The sequence below is a fragment of the Ursus arctos genome, unplaced genomic scaffold (assembly GCF_023065955.2).
Source record: "Ursus arctos isolate Adak ecotype North America unplaced genomic scaffold, UrsArc2.0 scaffold_8, whole genome shotgun sequence".
Classification (NCBI taxonomy): Eukaryota; Metazoa; Chordata; class Mammalia; order Carnivora; family Ursidae; genus Ursus; species Ursus arctos.
In genome coordinates this window covers 17,087,555-17,112,863 of record NW_026623100.1, presented here as the reverse complement: position 1 = coordinate 17,112,863, position 25,309 = coordinate 17,087,555, and the positions used below count along the sequence as shown (strand labels likewise).

General features: G+C 36.6%; 1 protein-coding gene across 1 annotated transcript in view; it reads right to left on the bottom strand.

The window, feature by feature from the left end:
* GTF2A1L (general transcription factor IIA subunit 1 like) overlaps positions 1-24,954 on the bottom strand; it is a 36,284-nt gene extending 11,330 nt beyond the window's left edge. Inside the window, exons 1-3 of the mRNA XM_048222706.2 lie at positions 24,795-24,954; positions 23,082-23,217; positions 19,740-19,863 (exon numbers count right to left, since the gene is read on the bottom strand). Of these exons, the coding sequence (XP_048078663.2) occupies positions 19,740-19,863; positions 23,082-23,217; positions 24,795-24,954 (420 nt within the window). The remainder of the gene's footprint in view (positions 1-19,739; positions 19,864-23,081; positions 23,218-24,794) is intronic.
* Positions 24,955-25,309: the final 355 nt, after the last annotated feature.

Here is a 25,309-nt window from a genome sequence, read left to right as displayed (position 1 = left end):
GCAGGAAAACTGGCATAACCTTTTGAAATTATTGTGGCAATGTATGTGAAGAACCACGGAAATTTTCTTTCTCAATAACCCTACCCTTAAAAAAAATTTTTTTACAAGTAATGCAAATGAAGCATAAAATATAAATAAAGTTGTTCTTTATAGTATCTTTAGTACTATTTATATTTGCACCCAAAACCATAAAATACTTAGATAAAAAAATTACACGTGCATTTTGTGTATGTTGAGAACTACAAGACATTAATGAGAAAAGTCAAAACCCTAAATAAATTGAAATGTGTCATATCTATAAATTAGAAAATTCATTATTTTGATGATGTCAATTCTTCCCTTGATCTACAGATCCAAAACAATTCAATCAATGTCCTAGCAGTTTTTTAATCGACAAACTCATTCTCACATTTATATGGAAAAGTAAAAGAATTAGAATAACCAAAACAACTTTGAAAAAGAACAAAGTTGAAAGACTTGTACTCTCTGACATCCAGACACACTATAAACATACCACAATTAAGACAGTGTGGTATGACTGAAAAGATAAACACATGAACTCATCAAACCGTGAAAGTCCAGAAATAAACTAACACACATATGGCAACTGATTTGCATTGAAGGTGAAGCGCTTCAGACACTCAATGAGCTTTAGACAACTCAATGGAGACAGGCTAGTCTTTTCCACAAATGATTCTAAAACAAATGAACAGTCACATGCAAAGAACAAAGAACCTAACCTTGTACTATACGCAAAAATTAACCCAACATGGATCACAGCCCCAAATGTAAAACCCATAAAAATTTTTTAAGACGCATGAGATCTTTGCAACCTTTGGTTAGCTAAGATACATAAACAGAAATCAAAAGGAAAAAATAAGTAGATTTCATCAAAATCACAAACTACTCCACAAAACAGTATTAAAGTAGCAAGGATGTCAAGTAGCTACAAATCTTATACATTGCTAGGAGAAATGAAAAATTCTATCATACATTGCTGGTGGAAATACGATCACTTTGGAAATGTGTGGTCGTTTCTTATAAGCATACATGTATATTATGGCCTACAAGTCCCATTCTTAGGTATTTACTCAAAAGAAAAGAAAATCTGCAACCACACCAAAAAACAACAAAAAAACTGCACATGAATGTTTTTAGGAGCTTTATTCACAAATGCCAAAAACTGGAAAGAATCCACATGTCTCAATGGTGAATGAATAAACAAACTGTGGTACAATGGAATACTGATATATGCAACAACATGGATGAATCACAAATGGATTATGCTAAAGTTACATGTTGTATGATTCCAGTTGTTTGACATTCTGGAAAAGGCAAGCCTATACCAAAAGAAAACAGATCAGTGAATGACTGACAGGGACTGGAGGGAGGGAAGGATAGGATATTGACTACAAAGGGGCATGAGGAACATCTTTGGGGTAATAGAAATGTTCTGTATCTCAGTTTGGTACTGGTTATATAACTGCAAGTGTTTGTCAAAATTCATACCGTACACCTACAAACTGTACCTAAAAAAGCATGAACTTTATCTATGTAAATTCCACCTCAATAAATCTGATGTCAGTAAATTATGATCAGGTTAGTCCGAGGCCTAAATCACACGTTGGAACTGGCTTTTGGTTTTAATGGTGACAAGAAAACCTCAACCCACAAGATCTTTTGTTGCAAAATTAATCAGAGCTCTCATAGTACTTTGCAAGAAAATTTTAAGATTAAGGAATATTGGAGATTTTAGGACTCTTCTGATTAAATTCATGTAGCATCATTTTATCTTACTTAAATCAGTAAGGTCCTGTTTACTTTGGGAGAGGAGTAAGATTACAAACACGAATTTAATATCGTAACTGCAAGAGTTTTGTCATTCTCAACTTCTTCAGAAGCACTTCCACCAAGCACTGGAAAGTTCATATGCTTATCTGACTCCAATCTTCTCTTCTAAGGTGGTAATTTGACCAAAATAGCCAGCAACATCCAAAACTGATAGCACAGGATCATGAATACAAAGATTTAAGTCTTTCATATGGCCAAACATCCATTACATACATCATCAAAGGAGTACTCCCTGTCCAATTCGTACAAGGGGGTTTTCATTCTCTCTCAAAAATAATCAATGTCTCCCCAAGGATCAATTAAGAACTTCAAGCATTGTCCTTTGAAAAGCAAGAAAAATTCTGCATGAAGAACAACTTAACATTTTGCCCACATTTTTTGACAAATGTCTTGGAAAAGGCAATAATTCAATACTTTTGCTCTAATGTATCTGAGTTTCATGGCAGCTGATGAGACTTCTTTTAGAATTATTGGCTGTGTCTTAGCATTAATGTATGCCATGTGCTGAAATAGATAGCAATGCTCTCTTTCCTGAAGCGGCAAAACCATTTGTTGCCAACCATCTCAGAGGCTCCATCAGTACAGACAGTACCGAGTTTTGCTAAGAAAAAATAATAATAAAAAGTTTCACAACATAGCAAGTTTTTTGATGGTGCCAACATACCAATGATGATTAAAATCAAACACTAGCTGCCCTGAGAAGCATTAATAGTTTTATCCTGTTGAATGTTAAAGGAAAGTTACTGCTGATTCTTCTATGAATTCCATCTGAATGTGAAGAAATGTCAACAATTCTAGTGAGATGACGTCATCTGATAAGAGGCACTGCTTCAATTTTCTTTCTCTGCTCTAAAACAAGGCAGCTCAGTAATTTCCAATATTCTCAGCTTCCCCAAGGTCTCTTCAATTGTATATGGCTTCTCTGGGTAATAAAATAAGCAAATGGATAGGAGGCTTCAAGATAAAGCTTTGTTTGCCAAATCCAGCTTCAAATCCTTTCAATTTAAGCTTTCTTTTAATTAAAGAAGAGTGTTTTTCCAATGGCTAGTAAGGATTAACAGAACTTCACACCTATATGTGGGGATAAATATAAGAGAAACCTAAGCTATAACACCCTTTCTTTTCACATTTTCAAACTAAACTACATAAAATTGAATTGCCTATAATCACAATGGCAGGATACATCTTCTTCAATTCTTAACAGAAATTTAATCCAGATATTTACCATTACAAATGAGTGTCAATAATGATTATATATTACCTCTCCATGCACAATTGCCTCCCATGCCACTCCACTCTTATCTGGCATGAAATATACCTTATTTTGACAAACACAAAAAAGTATTTTGTTAAATTGGCTTTTTTCCTATAAAGAAAAATATCACATATCTAGTTTAAAAATCTTTGATTTAGAGATATTAATTTAGGACTGACACAGAGTGACAAAAAATATTTTGCTCAGTTAACCAAATTCTGAATTCAACTACTGATATGACTGATCTTTTAGAGGTATATCAGAGTGGATTTGAAAGACAAATTAAATCTCTTGAAGTTATGTATTTTCTTACCTCTCACTCCATCCATTTTTCATTTATACATTGACTCTGATCGAAGTCAGTGGTCCTAATCTTAACTACATTATTACAAGCACCTCAGAAAGCTCTTAAACACTAATGAGGGGACCCCATTCCAGACTAACTAGATCTAAATCCCTTGGAGTAGACCCGAACATTTTTTTAATGCTCCAATGAAGTTTTTTTTAAGGTTTTATTTGAGAGACAGTGAGAAAGAGAGCACAAGATGGGGGAAGGGCAGAGGAAGTAGGAAAAGCAGACTCCGCACTGGGCAGGGGCTCAGCTGGATTCCAGGACCCCGGAATCACAACCTGAGCAGGAGGCAGCTACCCAACCGACTGAGCCACCCAGGTGCCCCTAATAACCCAGTGATTGTAATACTTAGCCAGGACTGAGAACTACTGAGCCAAATAACTAATCATACATCTTGTTCTTTAAAAGCTTACACTCTAGGGGTGCCTGGCTAGCTCAGCTGGTAAAGCATGTGACTCCTGATCTCAGAGTCATGAGCTCAAGCGCCACCTTGGGCACAGTATATTCTAGTATACATGAATGTGCATATGTTCTTAGGTGCTATGTATACAAAGATTAATAAAATGTACCTCTCAATGCAAACAGGACACTTTACTGTACCTTTCAGCTACATTATGACACACACATGCTTAAGGTGCAATGATAACAGAGAAGAGATAGAGCAAACCCAAAAATGAAAAGGAGGGATAGAGAGGCACTGAAGTAAAATTTCTGAAGGAAGTATTAAGTGGATAAGAAGCAATTAGCCAGGGGCGCCTGGGTGGCACAGCCGTTAAGCGTCTGCCTTCGGCTCAGGGCGTGATCCCGGCGTTCTGGGATCGAGCCCCATATCAGGCTCCTCCGATGGGAGCCTGCTTCTTCCTCTCCCACTCCCCCTGCTTGTGTTCCCTCTCTCGCTGGCTGTCTCTATCTCTGTCAAATAAATAAATAAAATCTTTAAAAAAAAAAAAAAAAAAAAAGAAGCAATTAGCCAGAGAGGAGAATGGGGAGGACAGGGAGGATGGGAGAAGATTCAGGCGTCAAGCAGAGGGAATAACAAAAGCAATAGAGAGGTGGATACACCATGGTTAACAGAGAATCACTCACAGTTTGGTGTTCCTACCAAAGTAGTAGGCATGAAATCAAGAATAAGTAACAAACTCTGGCATGGAAGAACATGGAAGTCCCTACATGCCACATTAAGGAACTTGAACTTTACCTTGCCAGTAAATAACTGTCAGTGACATGTTTAGCAGACTGCATTCTGGGTAAATCTCTGGTAGCCGTAAGAAGCCATGAGAAAACAGCTAACACACTCTGAACACTATCATGTGCTAGGCAGTGTGCTAAGCACTTCCCCCTGACCATCTCCCACAATCCTCCCACGGTGACTCCAACGTAGATACCATTACCTTTATTACAAGTGAGGAAATAATAACTTGCCCAAGTCACATAGTTATTAAGGGATACAGAAGGGATCAATAATTCTGACCCCTGAAGCCTAAGCCTTTAACCTCTAAAATGGATGGACTGGGAGGAGTGGAGTGAAAAAAGCAGACTACAGGCTAATAAATTATAGTTAAGAGACTATTCTTAAATGAGAGACAATGAGGACAACAGCAGGAAAGATGGAGAAGAGGGAAGAGAGTCCCAAAATATTTAGTACTGAATTTATAAGTTATCAAATGACATGACTTAGTCTTAAAAAGGAATGAGATTCTGACACGTGCTATGACATGGATGAACCCTGATAATCTTTTGCCAAGCAAAATAAGCCAGTCACGGAAGGATAAATATTTTATGATTCCAGTTATGAAGTATCAAATTCATAGAGACAGAAAGTGCAAGTTAGCAGGGGCTGAATGGAAGGGTAATGGGAAGTTATTATATAATGGGTACAGAGATTTGGTTTGGGACAATGAAAAAGTTTTAGAGATGGATAGTACTGATGATTGCACAACCATGAATGTACTTAATGCCACTAAACTGTACAGCTAAAAATGCTTAAAATGATAAAGTGTATGTTGTATATATTCTACAGCAATTTTAAAGATAATTTTCTAAAAACCACATAAGGAGAATAAGGGGGGAAAAGAGCCAAAAGTTAATTGTAAGTCCTTAGCATGGGAGACCAGCTGGGCAGTCGTACCACGCAGTGCCTCTGATGACAACCAGTGAATTACTGTGACATTCAGGCAACACTGTCTAGAGGGCAAACAGACATGAGAACGAAGCTCAAGGGAGTAATATGGTTAGAAACATAGTCATCAACAAATAGGTGGTAAGTTAAAACTGTAATAATCCATGAGACTGCTCAAAGAAAACTTCAAGTAAGAAGAGAAATGGAAGGACAGAATCTTCGGAAACAGGACGGAAACATAAAGAGGACCTCAGAAAGAAGGTAAGAGGTTGCAGCCAGGTAAAGAATTAAAAGACGAGGTAGCAGAAATGACGATATTCGGAGGTAGAGTAATGATGATGAGGAGGAGAGCACACAAGAGATAAAAAATAGTTAAAGCGAGATTCATTACCATACCATTTCTCTCCTTCTACTCCTACTTCTTGGAGTTCAAATGAAGACCTGAGTTTCTAGTTCTCTGTAGCCTTCTAAGTTTATAAAACAAAATCCCCACACTTAAGAATAACCTAACATAGTAATATGCACTTTAAAATAGGAGCACATCAAAGATTGTCAGGAATATATTTTATGCAACAGTAAGAATGTTAAACCTACACAGAAACTAGATCTCTGGTAGTCTACATAGGATAAATAAACATGTATACTTAATTGTAATTTGCTTTAAGCAATAAGAATTACTGAAAAGCTACTTAAAAAAAAACCTATTTATAATTCTTCTGAAAATTTTATCAGCATAAACTTTACCAGATTACTACTATTTGAAAAGTCCCTGCTGTATATTAATAAAAAAACACCTTATGAAGTAAATACTTTTGACTATTTGGATGTTTGTGTTTTAAATATAGCTCTATTTTAAAACTAACCAAAGAGTTATATGAAAAGTTACCCAATTTATCACATGCCCATAAAGCATAACAGCACTAATCTAAAGCTTATTGTGGTCCCAGAAGCTATTACAAACTCTATACAAATCATCTTTGATAATTCTAAAAATTATGAGGTTGGTTTCATGCCCAGTTTATGGACTTCAACTGAATTTCAGAGAGTAACTTTATACAGCTTGTTTGTAAATGGTGAATCTGGAATTTGAACCTATTGTGGCTTCAACCTAAGTTCTCAACCACTATCCCCTAAACAATTCTTGATTAATCTCCCTTAACTTATCTATTTTTCCATTTCAGAACAAAGTACAAGGTGACATCTCATAAGTAACAGCAGAGTAAGTCCTTGAATCATCACACCAAAACTCTGCAAAGTTCATACAGAGTTCAAGAGAAAAATGCCTCCAAAAGTTTTAAGTGATAGAAACAATCACTTATTCTAAATTCACAGTTATTTTTTACCTCAAAAACAAATTTTCCTAATTATGAGTTTAGCCTACATTTCTTGAATTTTATCTCTTATGTGGAAAATATAATGAAAAAATACTCTAAAAACATTTTATCTTTATACTTGCTACAAGATTTTGAACAGGCTTCATCAAACATCAGAAACTGTATAAATGGAGTTAGCTGTAATACATATTTCGCATTTGTAAAAAGAATGCAAGATTTTTAAAAAATTTTACCATACAAAATTCTCCATGAATCTGCCTCCACTATGAATTCCTTGGAAATTAATAATTTGAACCGATTTTCAATATGCAAAGTTTATTAGAAGCTATTTTTTAGTAGTTTGAATCCCAAAAGACATTAACTCATATTTCAGCAATCAGGGAGAAATAAAGTACTAGCAAGATAAGGGAAAAATTTCTTATGGGATTTTAGGAAAATTTGGTAGAGCAACTTTAAAAAAAAAATACTTTGGACTCCTTTTGTATAAGAATTACCTCAAAATATTCATTTATGTTCATTTTATTACTCGGATTGATTTCTGGGTCTTTTAAATTGTCATGCAAACAAACATTCTCACAATGTAAGGGAGAAGTAAATGGATTACTTTAAAATGAATCCATTTTCTTTGAAGACTATTCTAATTCATTAACTGAAATTAAAAGTTTGAAATGCTGGGCATTTATAAGAACTGATAGCTATATTGAAAACAGTAATAAATACTCTTCTAAAGGAAAAAAACAGAACATAACACTTATACTTCTGAGTACCTTACAGCTTAAAAAAACCTCAGGATGTCAAATCACTGGCCACTGTCTGTCCCCTAATACCTTTCGCTTCAACAGAAAACTACCTTCTCTGAGACAGGTAGGCTGCTGGGCTCCTCTGTATTTCTTGGCTGCTTTACAGAATTACGTCCAAACATCCTATTTTTAAGAACATGAAGCTCAATATCAGACATGTGCTGGTGCTGGGTCCCCTGTCGGCCAGAGGAAAGGGGCCCACCATTCAGATTTTGAGTCATGCTGCCAGAAACACCAAGCACTGGCTCCCCGTGCACATCTGTCTGAGAGACCTGTGGAGGAAACACAACACCTGGAAGACGGATATACTGACAGCTTTCCTGCTGACTCAACAAAGCTTCAGACATGATTTCACGCTCATTCCCAGGAGGTGCAAGTATATCACTGATGGCATTTTCTAAATGTTTCCTATCCACTGTCCCAGAATGAAGAAATGTGGGCTGCTGGAGCACAGTTTCTATTCTCTGTGATTTTTCAGTAGTCGCGAGGAGAGAACATGGATTCAATCGTGGAACACTGGCCTGTATTATTGAAGGCGGCCCCAGCTGCTGAAATACTTGCTGAATTGGATGTAGAATACTTGCTCTTCCAGAAGTCTGTGTCACCATAATTGGTACATTGACTTTATAAAGGTGACCTCAAGACGGAGAAAACAAAACCGTAAGTATGATAGAAACCTAATTTCCTTTAAAAAAAGAAAAGAAAAAGAAAGAAACACACAAACAAACCCACCCACCCACCCACCCTCAGGCACAATGGGCTGTCCAAAAATACATCAATATGTTAACAGTTATCTCTACAAGTTTTTATTGTATTCTACAGATTCTGTAGAATACATACAGAATCTGTAGAATACATATTTTCTAAAATAAATATGTATTACTCTATTTTTAACAAAGCCATCTCACTTGAACTTTAGCCTTTTCTCACTACTGCTTATATGGCACATTTTGAGATACATACAGGCCACCAATATTTACTCCACGGACCTATCCCATTGTTCGATAAACTACTATGTTACCAACCCAAATTGGGATTTCAACAAACATAATAATGGAGAATGTATTTCACATATATAAGATCTAAGATACCATGTAACTACCGTAAGATGATGCTATCCAAAAAGAGTTTAGTAATTTGAAAAGCCATCAAATTCCCCCTTCTCTTTTAAAATAACACTAAAAAGGAGGAGGAAGAAATTTATTTTTTTTTTTGAGCACTGAGTTAGGTGCTTTAAACTTTGCAAAAAACTAAAGAATAGATATGATTCTCTTTCAAATTAAGACATAGTACTCTGAAAAGCAAACTTTGGTTAATCCCCAAACTTTTTGGATATTCTATTACATGATCTCCAGTAAGAAAGGAGCAAACGGTTGATCAATGTCATCTTTTTTTTTTTTTTTAAGATTTTTTTATTTATTTATTCGACAGAGATAGAGACAGCCAGCGAGAGAGGGAACACAAGCAGGCTCATAGCGGAGGAGCCTGATGTGGGGCTCGATCCCATAACGCCAGGATCATGCCCTGAGCCGAAGGCAGACACTTAACCGCTGTGCCACCCAGGCGCCCCTTTAGTTTTTCTTGATTAGAGCAAGCCTAACCCTAACCCTAACCCTAACCCTAACCCTAACCCTAACCCTAACCTAACCCTAACCCTAACCCTAACCCTAACCCTAACCCTAACCCTACACAGATATGTTATTTTTTATTTGCCAAAATTTAGATAATTGATTTGAATTAAAGAAACTGTATAAAGAATCTTCTACAATGTTGGGAAAGAGACATGGGAATAAGTTACAGGACAGACCTAGCACAGTGTCTTTTATGGTAAGTTGCCTCCACAACAGTAATAACTACCACTTATTATTGTTTTTAAAATAAGCTGTATTAAAAGTTCCTGCAACTTCCATAATTTCTGGTATACGGTCTATTAAAAAATCATGAAAATTAACATCCAGCAGTTAGTACCAATGCTAAGAAAAAAAAAAAAAATGGATGGGGACTATACTCTTACCAGATGCAGTCTGTAGTGTCACACCTGCTGGTACATGAATAGGATAACCAGGAAAAGTGAAGCTTGCACTAGAGTTTGAGGTGCCCTGGATATGAGAAATTTAATTAGAAAGTGAGAAAAGGGCTTTCCTTTTATCTATTTTTCCTGATCTCATGGGGATAAAAAAAAAATCTGATTTGGGACAACAGAACAATGGTTAGACAACATTTAACATTGGGGCTAAGTTCTTTGACTAAAACAGCTTTTCGGGGCACCTGGGTGGCTCAGTCGGGTAAGTGTCCGCCTTCAACTCAGGTCATGATCCCCGGGTCCTGGGTTCAAGCCCCACATTGGGCTCCCTACTCAGCGGGGAGCCTGCTTCTCCCTCTCCCTCTGCCTGCTGCTCCCCCTGCTTGTGCTCTCTCTGTGTCAAATAAATAAATAAAATGTTTTAAAAAAACAAAAACAAAAAAACCCAGCTTTTCAATTTTTGATTTAGATCATCTCACTAAGGATAAGAAGAATTCTGTTCTACGGCTATCAGCAATGAAGCCAGTAAAGTCTTAGGAAACGATATGTACAGTGACTCCTATCACTTGCCCGCTACACAGCTTTGCCTGAGTCCGTGATTCTCAAGTTGTCAGATACAAGGACCATAGCTGTTTATAGGGGTCCTCTAGTCCGTAGGTTGATCACTAATGGTACTTTAAATTAGATAATAGAAGAGTGTATAATTTTTATTTTAGATTAAACCTCGTTTTTTTAAATGCTAAATCAAAAGACAAAGAAGTTTTTGCCTAACAGACCTACAAAATTTGTAAGATTAATTATTAACACCCAATGTTGGGAAGGATGTGATAAAAACCAATTTTCTCAGACCGCTGCTTATATGAGTATGTACGTACCATCCTTTTGGAGGTCAATTTTACAATATATAACCAAATTGAAAACACGCATAATCTTCGACCCAGAAATTCCACTTCTAGGAATTTATCCTCATTACCTGATTATCACATAAATACACAAAAACATATCTACAAGTATAATCAATTAGGAAAAAAACTAAAAATAATGTATATGTCCATTAATAAAATATCAGTTAATGAAACTGATACATCCACTAAGGTTAGTCAATATTTAACTGGCAGTGAAAAGGATCCATCTATATTACTAAGTAAAAACATTACAGAACCAATACCAAGGATAAGTCTACTTTTACCATGAAAATTAATGTAAATCTCACAAAAGAATGCTAGATGGATATATAACAAACAGCTAAAACAGTTATCTTTGGGATACGATACTGCAGGACTCTTTTACTTTTTACCTTATAAATTTGTTTGTTTTACTATTTAGAAGTGTATTATTTTTTAACCAGGAGAAAAAGTAGTCCCAAGAATTTCAAAGGCAGAGATATTTTTCATTGGTCTCCTATCATAAGCAGCACCATTCTTCCCAAAAATCCTGGTAAGGGGTGTGATTTTGTTTTTAATGAAGAAATGGAAATTAATGGCCCATCAAACCTTCTGGCCCAGAAAGTGGGCTGAAAGAAGATGAAAAACAGTGTATTATATACCAATGAAGAAAGGTAAAAGAGAAAAAGTGCTATTTTTCCCTACCTGAAAACTACTCAATTTTCTATATACAAGTTGTAATTTTATTTTCGGCCCCAAATCTTCGAGGGAAACCTATACTCTAAATCTCTACAACACAAAGATAAAAAGCGACCAAAATACTCCACTTAAATAAAAAGAACTATTATTTGGCTCAACTTGCGTTAAAAAAAAAATCAGAAAATATCAACATCATCTATTTAGGATCTACCTAGTAGATAACATTATAACGTCTATTAAAACTCCATAGAATTTAACTTCAGAAATTTCCTGACCTTGTAGATACTAACAATAGTATTTACAGATACTACTGGCAGGTGCTAACAACTGCTCTGGAAGACAGGAAAAGTTGGTAAAGAAAATGTTAATTCTGAAACTCCTCAGTTTTATCTGTTTTAGAAGTTAATCCTGTCACCCCATCGCTTACTACATCTTTTCTCATTCAAATGGGGGATTATGAATTACATCTATGCCCAGCCTTCTGCTACCATTCATTAAAAGTGAGACATATATTTTAAAATATATCCAAAATAGGCTACATACCAATTCTGCTGTAGTAAAACTAGGAAGAGGTCTACCAGCAGGAATAACTAATGATGCTGTATAGAAAACAAAATAAACATTATACATTCATTACAATTTACCAGTTTAATAAAGCTGCTAAGTATAGCTTGTTTTAAAAAAAATGTTTTCCATCACTAACATGTCTGACCATGGTGAATTCTAAACTTCCTAATTACAAGTGAGGTAAACGAATTTAATTACATTTTTTTCCCCAAAAAACTTCAGATAAAGACTTTACAACTAACCTGTTTTAAGTACCAAAAGAAAATATTTCACTGTTATCAAGAATACCGTAGTGTAGACATCCGTAAGAAAATACCTAGGCTATTTTTATTAAGTCAATGTAGCACTAAATCTCCATTACAACTTTTCATAGGGGAGAAAAAGGAGTATTTACTCAAGTAGCACATTTCCAAAAGACTGTACTATTGGGCAAAAATATGTAACCCAACATAAACCATTTTAAATTTTATAGGCTCAAAAGAATTTCCAATCCATTCATTCCATGAAAAGTTATTTATAATACTTTAGCCAACTAAGCCAGCACAAGTACATAGTTTTAGGAATAAATGAATAAGAACATGTCTCCACAAGTCTTTGCATGAAACAAGTATAACTCCTAAGAAAAATACAAGAGAACATATTCCTAGGAGAAGACCACCCCAACCTGCATTAAAGTTGCAATCTCACATATCTTTTATTATCTACCAATTTTCTACGCTATCTCTTTGTTTATAGTACACCTAAAATGTTGACCTAATGGTTGGAAATGGAAGCATTAAAAAAATAAGTGTAAAGAACAAATAGTAACTATAGTAGAAAGACCTCAATAGATCAACTTAACCTTAAACTTTACCTCAAGTTTCATTTTACCTAGCTGAACATGACTGTTATAGTATCATTTTGCGTTTTAATAAAAAGAGAATGTTTTAGCATGTTTATGCAGCACATATATACTAAATGTAATGCTTATTATGGTATTTTTTCACATACCACATTAAAGTAAATTGTCCCAAAGATTTGCTTCTGACACTAGAATGGCTCCATCATAAACAACAAGTCACTCAGAAGAGCAAATATTTTTTTTAAACTAACTATTCTGCCCGCATTAGAACAAGAGAAGTGAAGCTACAGAGATTGGTGATTAATGAAGCAGAAAATTATTTTTATCCTCTGTTCATCTATGGCTTTGCTTATTAACAGGCATTCTTTTAGAAAGGCTAAATTAGAAAGAATTGGTGTGGCAGGAACACAAGGGTATTAGTCTTAATTAGCCGAAGTGAGCGAAGCTTAAGCTGGTACAGCTGAAGCCTAGCCTGAGAGGAAACAAAAATCTGTTAACACGCTGTCTAAAGCAATTAAACGAATTTCTTGAGGAAAAATAGCAACGATCCCCCTCTTTTAAATACCTTGCAATAAATCCTAAAGGATAATTCTCTAATCTTATATAAATCAAACAGAGCTATAAGAGAGTTTAAGAGTTTCTTTATAGTCATCAGAATAAAAGCATTGAACAGTTTTATAGTGAAGCTTCATGCAGCTCCTACTTAATTTTGATATTAAATGCACCATTTACATACTTTCACAAATTATATATACCATTATATGTGCCTGAAACACGCTTTTTAAAATATTCAAGATGGTTTCAATAACCAATTAAGTTTTAACTGAATATGTGTCTTTACTTAAACTAAAAGTGTTAGAATTTTGGTCTTCGTGTATATATTCGAGAAATAATAAATTTCACAAACAAAAGGCGTTACCATATAGAAAGAATTCAATCCCACAAATGTAAGGTAAGAAGTATAAATTAAGAAAAAGGTAATGTTACATAATAACATTTACAATGGTATTTTTTTCCTATACACCAAGAAGGCTTTGATACATTAAGGCAGTTAATAACTTCACAATTCTTGGTACTGCTTTAAACCATTCCAAATCTTAATATCCAAGTCACGTGACTCAAGAGGTGCAAAGACTGGTCAATATTCTTTGTGACTACTCATTAGCATATGCACATCTCTGACAACCAAACTGAATATTCCACCTCAAATCACATCAAGAACCAACAGCATTGCTGAAATTTTCACCAGATCTAAATTCAAAAACAATTGGACATATAGTTTGTACCTGAAGGAGTCTGAATACTCAAAGATGAAAGCCATCACAAACCTCTCAAAACAGTGATTGATGATAGCTTCATCAAAAAGACTGTGACATGAAGACCAAATAGCACAGATTTGAACTGCTCTAGAAATAGGGCAGTCATAGACAAAGTGACTCTATGTCCCAGTTAACCTAGGACAGTCCTAGTTTACACCTATTATTCTGAGGTTATTATTAATGGAATCCCATTTCTCTCTCAAAAGTGGATTACAGGCAAAAGACCCATAAGAGCCAATGTGATATTCAAGGAGAAAAAGTTGGAGGACTGACACTACCCCATTTCAAGACTTACTAGAAAGCTGCAGTAACCAAGACAGTGTTACCTGGTGAAAGAACACAAATACATCAATGGAACAGAACAGAGAGCCAAGAAAGTGACCCACATAACATAGTCATGTGATCTTTAACACAGAAGCCAAGCCAATACAATGGCACAAAGACAGTCTCTTCAACAAATGGCTGAACTGGCTAACCAATGCAAAAACATGAAACTAGACACAGACTTAACACCCCTCAAAAGAAAGAAAAAAAAAAGACTAAAAATAGATCAGACCTAAATGTAAAATGCAAAACTACAAAATTCCTAGAAGATAAAAGAAAATCTAGATGACCATGAGTATGGCAATGACTTTTTAGATTCAACACCAAAGGCACAATCCATGAAAGAAATAATTGATCAGCTGGGTTTTATTAAAATTTAAAACTCCTTTGAAGAAAAGTCAGTATAATATGAAAAGACACAGTGGAAAAAAATGTTGCAAAAGACATATCTGACAATGGGCTGTTATCCAAAATACACAAAGAACTCTTAAAACTCAACCATAACAGCCCAATGGGCCAAAGACCTTAAAAGACACTTTGTCAAAAAGATATAGATGGCAAATAAGCATATTAAGATGCTCCATACCATAAGTCATGAATAAGGCCCAATGTTGGCAAGGATGTGGAGCAACAGGAACTCTCACTCATTGCTGGTGGGAATGTAAAATGGCACAGTCCCTTTGAAAGACAATTCCTTACAAAACTAAGCATACAACCCAGTAGTCACTCTCCTTCGTATTTACCCAAAGGAGCTGAAAACTTACAACCACACGTAAACCTCCACACAGCAGCTCTATTCCTAATTGCCAAACCTTGGCAGCATCCAAGATGTGCTTCTGTAGATGAACAACTGGATAAACTGGCACATCCAGACAATGGAATATTATTCAGTGTTGAAAAGAAATGAGCTATCAAGCCACAAAAAGATATGAGGAAATCCTAACACCATATTACTAAGTAAAATAAGCCAATCTGAAAAGGCTAGATAGTACAAGACTGATTCCGACTACAGGACATTCTGAGAAAGGTAAAACTATGGAGACAATAAAAATATCAATGGTTGCCCTGAGTTGGTGTAATAGGAAAGGATGAATAGGAGGAACACAAAAGATTTCTAGGACAATGAAAATACTCTGTATGATATTGTGATAACGGATATATGTCATTATAAATTTGCATAAACACACAGTACATACAACACCAAGAGCAATAATGTAAACTATAGACTTTGGGTGTTTATATGTCAATATAGGTTCATCAACTATAATAAATGTACCCCTCTGGTAGGGGATGTTAATAACTCAGGAGACTATGCATGAATGGGGGCAAGAGATAGATGAGAAATCTCTTTATTGTCTCTTAAATTCGTTGTGAATGTAAAGTTCTACAAACAGTACATCTTTTTTAAAAAGTGGATTATAAACTATGTATAATCACCCTAAGAATAGAATAGCAGTTCTCAAATTGTACTTTGCAAACCCCCAGGGGTCCATGAGACCCTTTCAGGGTGTTCACAAAGTCAAACTATTTTTATACCAAGACAATAAAAATCTTTTTTCATTTCTCACTAAATTTTTTGTTCTTTTTTGACATTTGCCCTTATAGTGCAGAGCACTGATGAGTAAAAGTGAAGGCACCTTGGGATGCCTGGGTGGTTCAGTCGGTTAAGTCTCCAGCTTATTTTTTTAAAGATTTTATTTTTACAGAGAGACTGTGTGTGCATGAGCGGCAGGAGGGGAAGAGGGAGAGAGACAATCTCAAGCAGACTCACCACTGGGTGCAGAGCCCGATGCGGGGCTCCATCCCAGGACCCCAAGATCATGACCTGAGCCAAAACTAACAGTCGGAGGCTCAACCGACTGAGCCACCCAGGTGCCCTAAGCATCTGACTCTTGATCTCAGCTCAGGTCCTGATCTTAGGGTCATCAGTTCAAACCCTGCATGGGGCTCCATGCTGGGTGTAGAGCCTATTTAAAAAAAAATAAAATAAAAAAAATAAAAAATGAAGGCACCTTAGCATGAATTAAGGCAGTATTACCAAACCCAACTAGTGGCCACTTTACTTGTTCTCCATCACCACTCACTCACAGTAAAAAAGATAAAAAACAACAGCAACAATAAAATGGTTTTGCTAAAGAAGTTCCTGAATGTAACCATAAAGAATTATTTTTATGAAATTTCAACCCTCAAGGATACTTCCTTTTAATATTCTGTGGGATGAAATGGGAAGAACACAAAGCATTTCTGCAGCATACCGATAACACAAGGAAGTACGTGGAAAAGGGCAGGTGCTGTTATTTAAGCTGAGAGCTGATCTAGCCTCTTATTTTTAAGAAACACGTTTTTAACTTGAAAGAATAAGTGACACAAACTATGGTTATTCAGACATGGATATTTGGCAGTCATTTTTTTTTTTAATGAACCAAGTGTGCCCATCACTTTGAGGAAAACAAACTGACAGTATTTGTTTGGTAATGGTAAAATTCAAGCTTTCAACCAAAAATCTTAATTTTGTGAACATTATATCCACCACAGTGAGCTTGACAGCTTTCCAATACTTTTCTGATGAAATATGCAGTAATATTAATAGTGTTTTTTTTATCTTGTATAACAATGTGTCAAATGCATAACTCAGTGAAACAATATTTTCCAAATAACTAACGTACGTTACAAAATCACACACAGGTTAAGGAGTCATTCAGAGTGCAGGACACGCCAGTGAACTTTAATATTACAAAAAGGCCACTGTAGGGGTGCCTGGGTGGCAGAGCGGTTAAGCGTCTGCCTTCGGCTCAGGGCATGATCCCGGCGTTATGGGATCGAGCCCCACATCAGGCTCCTCCGCTATGAGCCTGCTTCTTCCTCTCCCACTCCCCCTGCTTGTGTTCCCTCTCTCAGTGGCTGTCTCTATCTCTGTCAAATAAATAAATAAAATCTTTAAAAAAAAAAAAAAAGTCCACTGTAAAGTTTCAGATTCCACCTTGTAGCTAAGCTCTCAGAAACTACCACTTGTTGAGTTTTAGTGTAGTATCAAGTTACCTGAAATTGCTATTAAAATACTCTTCCTTTTCCAATTATACATCTGTGGAAGGCTAGATTTTCTCATATGCTTAGCCAAAACCACATATCACAACAGATTGAATTTAGAAATAGATATGAGAACCCAGCTGTCTTGTATTAAGGAGACATTAAAGAGATTTGCAGAAAAGTAAAACAATGCCACTCCTCTCATTAAATATTTTTTGTTCTGAAAAAGTTACTTTTAACAAATACATGTTATTATGTTAACATATAATAAATTTTTTAAGTTTACAAAACATTTTTTAAATTTCTCAGCTTTAATCTCTAACATGGTAAATAAATACTTAACAACCCACATAAAAGAAAGCTCTTCGAGATCCTCAAGTTTTAAGAGTGTAAAGGGGTCCTGAGACCAAAAAAAAAAAAAAAAAAAAAAAAGTTGACAACTGAAGATACAGGAAATTATTAAGCAAATGATAACAGAGTCAAAGAAAATATGATAGAGCCAAAAGCTTTAAAGATGGAAGGAACAAAGGCAAATGACTTACTCCATTGTAGATTTAATTTGAACTTGTTATCAAGAGATAAAAAGGTTGTAGAAGTAAGTTAGTTTAGGTTATTCTAATCAGGCTTTTAAAAGCCTACAATGAGACGATATAATTAAGAAGTACTTCAATTTTAGGAGGCTATTTACTTCAAGAATCTTATTGTAGGGAACCTAGAAATGAAGAGGGATTAAAACAAGGCCTGTAATGCATTTTTAAAGGATACATGCACTTCCTCCTAAACCTTTTCATTATAAATGATGTAGAAAAGAATAAAAACTGTCTTGTTTAAATGTAATTATTTCTATTATTCGAACTTCCAAGAAAGAGAATAAGAATACAGTGTGGAATGAAAGCCAGCTAGACATATTAGTTGCAAGACTATTTTGTGATTTAAATCACTGGTAATATTACCATCTTGCGGCAAAATCAAGTATTGCAATTTTGAATGACAAAGAACCTGAGCAGTGTTAACTGCTTTTGTTAAAAAACAGTCTAGTCTTTCATTCCTCCACACTGGCCACCCTCCAAGTCACTCCTGGGTTTAAAAACAAACAAACAAACAACAAAAAAAAACTTTAAAGTTCTTCAATAAAGAAAAAAAATGTTATTTAAATAGAGAAATAAAAGGGATGACCTAATAAAATAGTTAAGTTAAAAACAAAAGCATAGCCCCAACCCTAGAAACTGATGTAAAATGTTTCGGTGTGTCAACTTAATAATTAAAACTGCTGTGGCTAATTCTTATAGAGCAAAGTTATATTTTATAAGCATAACATTAGATAAAAGTTATATCCGATAATTCAATATTCATTGTTATTTCATTTTTTAAGTTATAACTGCTGCCACACTTAAACTCACTTGTTTTGTAATAAACAAGATACTAGCCTTCTTACTATTTTCTCTTCATCTTGGCCCATGTGATTTTCCTTTGAATTTTCCCAAGTGTGCAATGAACAACCTAGTTATTACTGACAATCTAATCCAAAATCTACCCTCACTTCTGGCAGACGTTAATCTAATTCAGCTAAACCAGATAAAACCTACGTGTGTGCATGCTGCATGCAGACAGACACACACACACACACACACACACACACACACACACACATTAGGGTAGCATAAAAATTATAACAATCAGAAAAGAAGGAATAAAGACTAGAAGATAGCACAGTATCGTTTATCTTTTCTTAGCTACTTTTTTCTAGGTTAAATTGATACACATAATATGGAAAATTATTTCCCCCAAAAGCAAGGTTTCAAGTCCAAGAAATGAAGTACACAGGATTAATTTCTAGCCATCATTATATAATATCCAAAACAGGGAAGTAGCCTGAATGATTTCTATATTCTTGTTAACTTTCCAGTTAGATTCCAATACAATAGCAGATTTATAATATACACAACAAGCAAGAGAAAGAGAAAGAATGCACAAGCATGCAACTACCCATCTTTCCCTCTGCTTTTTCAGCAATGGTGGCTGGGTTACTCCTTGACTCGACCCAATCAAATTCTCTGAAGTAACTAGTGGGTACTCCCAATAGCCCACAAATGATGTAACTTGTTCATCTGAAGTAACGCTTAGTCACTTTTGTGGACTTTAATATTTTGAAAAGCTAGCTTGAATAACCTGATTTTGTTGCCAATGATTACAAGATAATGGTTTATTCTGTGTTCATTTAATAGTAATGGTTTTGAGATCCAAGCCCTCTCACCTTAAGAACATTACTCTAATATAAAACCACCACCAAATGAGAATTTGTTCTGAAGACCAAAATAGTACTAATTTACTAGCTGCATCCAACCTGTTGATGACTGCAATGTTTGGTGCAAGCTGTTCGGCAACTGAAGGGTGAACACAGGTGAATGGACACTATTTCTGAAGAAGTCTTCCGTTGCTTTAGACTGCAAAACCTTTGTTTCCCAAAGCTGCGGAGAAAAAAATGTTTAAAAAAAAAATTAGGATATTTTTGTCTTTAACTTTTTTAAAAAATGTCAGCTGATGGCACAATGAATGGGTAAGCACTGAAGTATAATTAAGGGGTTAAAAGTGTAATTTATCAGTTTTTTAAGAAGAAAAAACAAAAAGGGCAACTTGTATTGTCTACAAACCTGCTTCAAGTCTTTTAAAACTTGTTCCTCTATACCTTCTTCAGCAAATAGATCCCTCACTCCTTCAATTACATCTTCAATTACAGATCTGTAGAGTTTAGGCTACAAAAAAGGAATTGTTAACATTTTAAACTCTCAAGTTTGAATGTATTCAGTGTACATGCAGGGTATACTTTCTTATGGTTTAAAGAAAAACCACCATAAGGATTTTTACTAAGTACAATCTACTCCCAGTATAATCTTAGCTCTCCATAAATTGTGTTAGCTTCTGACCCATAGTCTCAGGCTATCTACAAGGCTGACTTACAGAACTGCAATCAAATATGAGAAAATATTCATCAAGATGGTAGGTTACAGTTACATTTAGTTTTTCTATCAGAATTTAACCTTCCCCCTCCTTTTATTTTTTTATTAAAATCAATTAACATATAATGTATTAGTTTCGGAGGTAGAGATCAGTGATTCATCAATCTTATATAATACCCAGTGCTCATTACATCACGTGCTCTCCTTAATGTCCATCATCCAGTTACCCCATTCCCCATCCCTCCCCTTCAGCAACCCTCATTTTGTTTCCTGTGACTTAGAGTTTCTTATGGTTTGTCTCCCTCTCTGGTTTCGTCTTATTTTTCCTCTCTTCCCCTATGATCCTCTGTTTCGTTTCTTAAATTCCACATGAGTGAGATCATATGATAATTCTTTCTCTGATTGACTTATTTCGCTTAGCATAAATTCATTTAAGGCAGGTAGAAACGAATCTGTCTTCAACTTACTTTTTTCTCAAAGAGGCCAAAGGAATTTTTAGAGTTCACTATATTTCTTCCACATATGTGAATAAATTGCAAGCCATAAGATTGAGACAAGCACTTACAATAACCAAAGACTATCCCACTTCCAAAATACATGTAGTCCAAAAAAATATTCTGAACCACTGTCAAGCGAAAGTACAACTGCCCCAAAATGGATTCCTAACAGACACTAGCCAGGACATGAATGAACCATACCCTTCCATGAGATGTGGCAATAAAAATTGTGTAATTCCAGGACTGCTTTTTCATACTACCCAGTAAATACTCTTAATACTCCTGCTCACATCAAGAGTAGTTAGGTTTAAAACTAATCCCTCTAAAGATCCCGGGTAAGCTTATGAATAGGCCAATCAGTAACGTTATTCACAGGCATATCCATTAAGATTAAGTGCCCTAGATGAGATGCTTCTTCTCAGTTTACCCTGATAAAGGCATACTAAAGTGATACTTCAGCATTCATCCCAGCTAGTTTGATGGCATTTACAGCAAGAGGAAAAAACTCCTAGGGCTAAAAACTTCCTTAAGATCCACCCTGAGTAGAAGAGTAGCTGTCAAAAATAAACCATTAGAACACAATTTTTCAAAAGCAAAATAGGTATTGAACATACTTTCTCTTCTGGAACTAAGGTTAGACTTTATATTCTTTCCCTGTTACCTTTATCAGAACTATGTACAGTCTAGGAAATCTACCTTATCCTCTTCTCTATTTAAAACACACATACCCGCCTTAGAGTTCAACATCAGATAAAATGGTACACATCGTAAGCTTATAATCGAGCCTGAGTATTTCCATACTTTAAAATACATTAACATCAAAAAATGAGTACACATTGAAATTATGTGTCTATAAAAATAGACCGTTTATGTTGCATATGTGTACATGGAACCCATAAAATAACAGACCTCAACAAGCACATTGCCTTTCACCAAATAAGAAGTTTGTTCAGCTGAGCTGAAAATAAAGGTGAATCCTTGTTTTTCTCTTTAATTCAGCTTTTTAAAAATTGAAAGAGCGTTTCACAAGTGCCATTTAGCCTGTCAATTCTCATTGTGAGGTTTGGGTACCCCTTAAGGGTAGGAGATAAAGGTTTGTGTTTAATTCCAAATGTATGCTTAAGCATTCAGGATGGGGAAATGGGGGAAGGAGAGAACTCAAAAAATATGCGTGGGGTAACACGAAGTATCACATCACTTGTTACTTCAGGTAAATAACATCGCTCAGAATCAACAATGGCCACACCGAAAGTAAGAATTACAATAAGAGTACCACTGAACTCGGGAATTTTCTAAACACACAGGAAACTGGGAGGGTTAGCGTGAGCTCCAGCTCTAACCACCTCTTGCAGACACCCTCAGTGCGGGTGAGGGTGGAGAGGAGGCGGCGGCTGTGGTTCCTCCAGCGGGCCGGTCCCAACTTCCGGCTGAGCTACTACTGGTCCTCATGGGCTTCCTCCAACGCGGAGAACAGCCGGGGCCACTAAGGGTGAGGGTTTCTGAAAGGCTGTGAAGGGCCGGGAGGGGAGAACGTGTGTGCAGGGCTGGGCTGCCGTGATACCTGGACCGGCCCTCCCTCCGCACAGAGCACAGGCCTAGAGGACGGCCTGATCCTCCTTACCACGGGGTTGACGCAAGCCATGACAGCGGCTCCGGCGCCTCTCCTCTCGCGCCTGCGCGGCACGCGGTGCCCCACCAAGGCCCCCTCACCGCTCGCTTTGAACGCGGCGTGCACGTTGCCTGCGCAACTACGCAAGGACGCTGGGGGCGGGGCGGGGGAGGAGAAAAAGGCTAGTGGGCTGAGCAGGAGGGTTCCCTGGAGAGAAGGAAGAGGTTGGCCTGCATGAGCAAAGCAGCCCACTAAAATGGGCTGATTAAGTGCGGTCTAAACAGCTTTGGACTGTGCAACCGACCTCTGAAGAACCTTTATTTCCTCAGTCTGTAAAATAAAGACTGAGAAAATAGGGGAGACCCATTGCAGTGGTAGATTCCAGTTCACCTTCAGCTTGGAAGGGGGTTGGTCCAGGAAAGTGGGGAGACTAGCGGCTTCTGTCCTCTCCTTCTACCAATTTCCACCCCTCCCCCTACGCCCCACGCACAGCTGAACTCCAGTAAAAATACAACAAAAGCCAAACTCTTCTAAGATCGATTCTCAAAGTGTAGGACGGCAACATCCGCATCATCTGGGAACCTGTTAAAAATGCAAATTATTGGGCCCCACCCCAGACCTACCTAATCAGAAACTCTAGGGATGGGGCCCAGCATTCTATAATTTCAACATGCTCTCCAGGTGATTCTGATGGTCGCTGAAATGAGATCTGCTCTCCCAAGACAAAGACTCTCAGCTGTGGCTGCCCAGTGAAATCACCTGGAGAGTTTAATAAACATTTGGCACCTGAGTCTCACTGCAGAGGCTCTGATTCTATTATGCAGCTTAGGTGGAGAACGACTGCTAAAATTATCAACACCCGGCACTGCCCGGCTCCTCCTCCTCAGGTAGAAATCACCGTCTTTTGACCTGCAGTAATTCCCTTCCTCCCCTGAAAGGTAGAGCGTCTAGGAGCATAACTTGACGAGGGCTGAGAGTAAATCTAAGTATAGATAACGTGGAGTCTTAAGAAAAAGTCCTCTAGGGGCGCCTGGGTGGCGAAGTCGTTAAGCGTCTGCCTTCCGCCAAGGGCGTGATCCCAGAGACCTGGGATCAAGCCCCACGTCAGGCTCCTCTGCTGGGAGCCTGCTTCTCCCTCTCCCACTCCCGCTGCTTGTGTTCCCTCTCTCGCTGGCTGTCTCTCTGTCAAATAAATAAATAAAATCTTTAAAAAAAAAAAAAGGAAAAAAGAAAAAGTCATCTACTGCCACTATTTTGCCTTGTAAGTAGCCTTTCTAGTCTGCAGATAGGTCCTGACTTAACCAGATGGGTAGGTTATTTAATGATTTAAAAATCATATTAGGTTTAAAATTGGCTGCTTATTTATTTGTATGTATAAATTCAGTAGAGCTATTTATGCCCTACCGCTCTGTATCTGCTTTGCCTGGGTCAGCTTCCTTATGACTTGTGAGTTTCAAGCAGCTGATTTATATGAAGTCCTTTAGAAGACTTTCTGAAATTAAAAACTATCTGAAATTTCTTCTACAAAAAGCCAAGAATTTTATATAGTAATTTTTAATGATTGTATCTCTACCTGGCAATTTATTACCAGAAGTATTCAAAGTGACTTATCTGTCACCCAAAATAGAAAAGCTAAAAGCAGTCATTGATTCCTACTGATATTATAAAATCCAATTAAATTATTCAAGCTGAGAAATAAGAAACCTGAAAGGGCCCTTGTTTTCCAACTTTTCATAGTCAAGTTTTAAAACCTTATTCTTACATGCATATGATTGGTAATCACCTAACAGCATATTGTTTTATATTACTTCCTTATATATCTTACCCTTCTTGAAGCTATATTATAGTTCATACATATTTCTGAAATTAAATTTGGCCCTTAATCCCCATAAAAAGTGTGGCTAAGAGTTGAACTGTTAATGCTTAGTATACTTAGTAGACTCACGTCGCAGAGAGGTTATGTAACTTCGGTGGAGAAATGTCAGCAGCTTTCCATTTGCCCCTTGCAGTCTGTCTGGATGGTTATGAGTAGACTCAAATGTAATTTTTCTCCAATAATAAACAATAGCTTTTAGAGGAGGTATACTTTAAACTCTAGGTGAATTCTAGGTGAATCTAAGTTGTAAATATGCTCTGGACCTGTGGTAGCCACCATCCAAGATGGCCTACAATGATCTTCACCTCCTTCATTCACAACCTTGTGTTGTCCCTTCCCACAGTATACCATGGTTTGTCTGGATGGTCAATAGAATAAAGCAGAAGTGATGTTGTATCACTTCTGAAATGAGGTTAAAACTGACTGGCTTCCTTCCTTGAGATTCCTTCAGATCACTCACTTTGGGAGGCAATAGCGGTCATGTTGTGAGGACACTCAAGCACTGAGGTAGTCTGTGGAGAGGACTGTATGACAACGAACGGAGACTCCAGCCCATAGCCAGCAAAGATCAGAAGCCCGTAGACGATCACGAGTAAGCTTGGAAATCGATCCTTCCCCATTTGGGTCGTCAGATTATTTATTGCAGCCCCAACTGACAACTTGGCCGCATTCCTTTGAACTAGAACCACTCTCTAGGCATTTCATGATTCTCAATCCTGAGAGACTGTGTGAGATAGTAAATACATGCCATTTTAAGCAGTAAAATTTGGGGATAATTTGTTACACAGCATGAGATAACTAATACAGGACCCATTGTCTGGATTGTGACTAGCGAAAGTTTAGTTTTCTCTCATTGTAATCTCAGCATTTAAAGTTTTTTGAATACCCTCATCAATCATAAGAGCATTTGAAAAGTATGTAAAGGAATCTTTATAGACTGATATTTGGTGGCACTGATCGCAGGTTATCATCAAA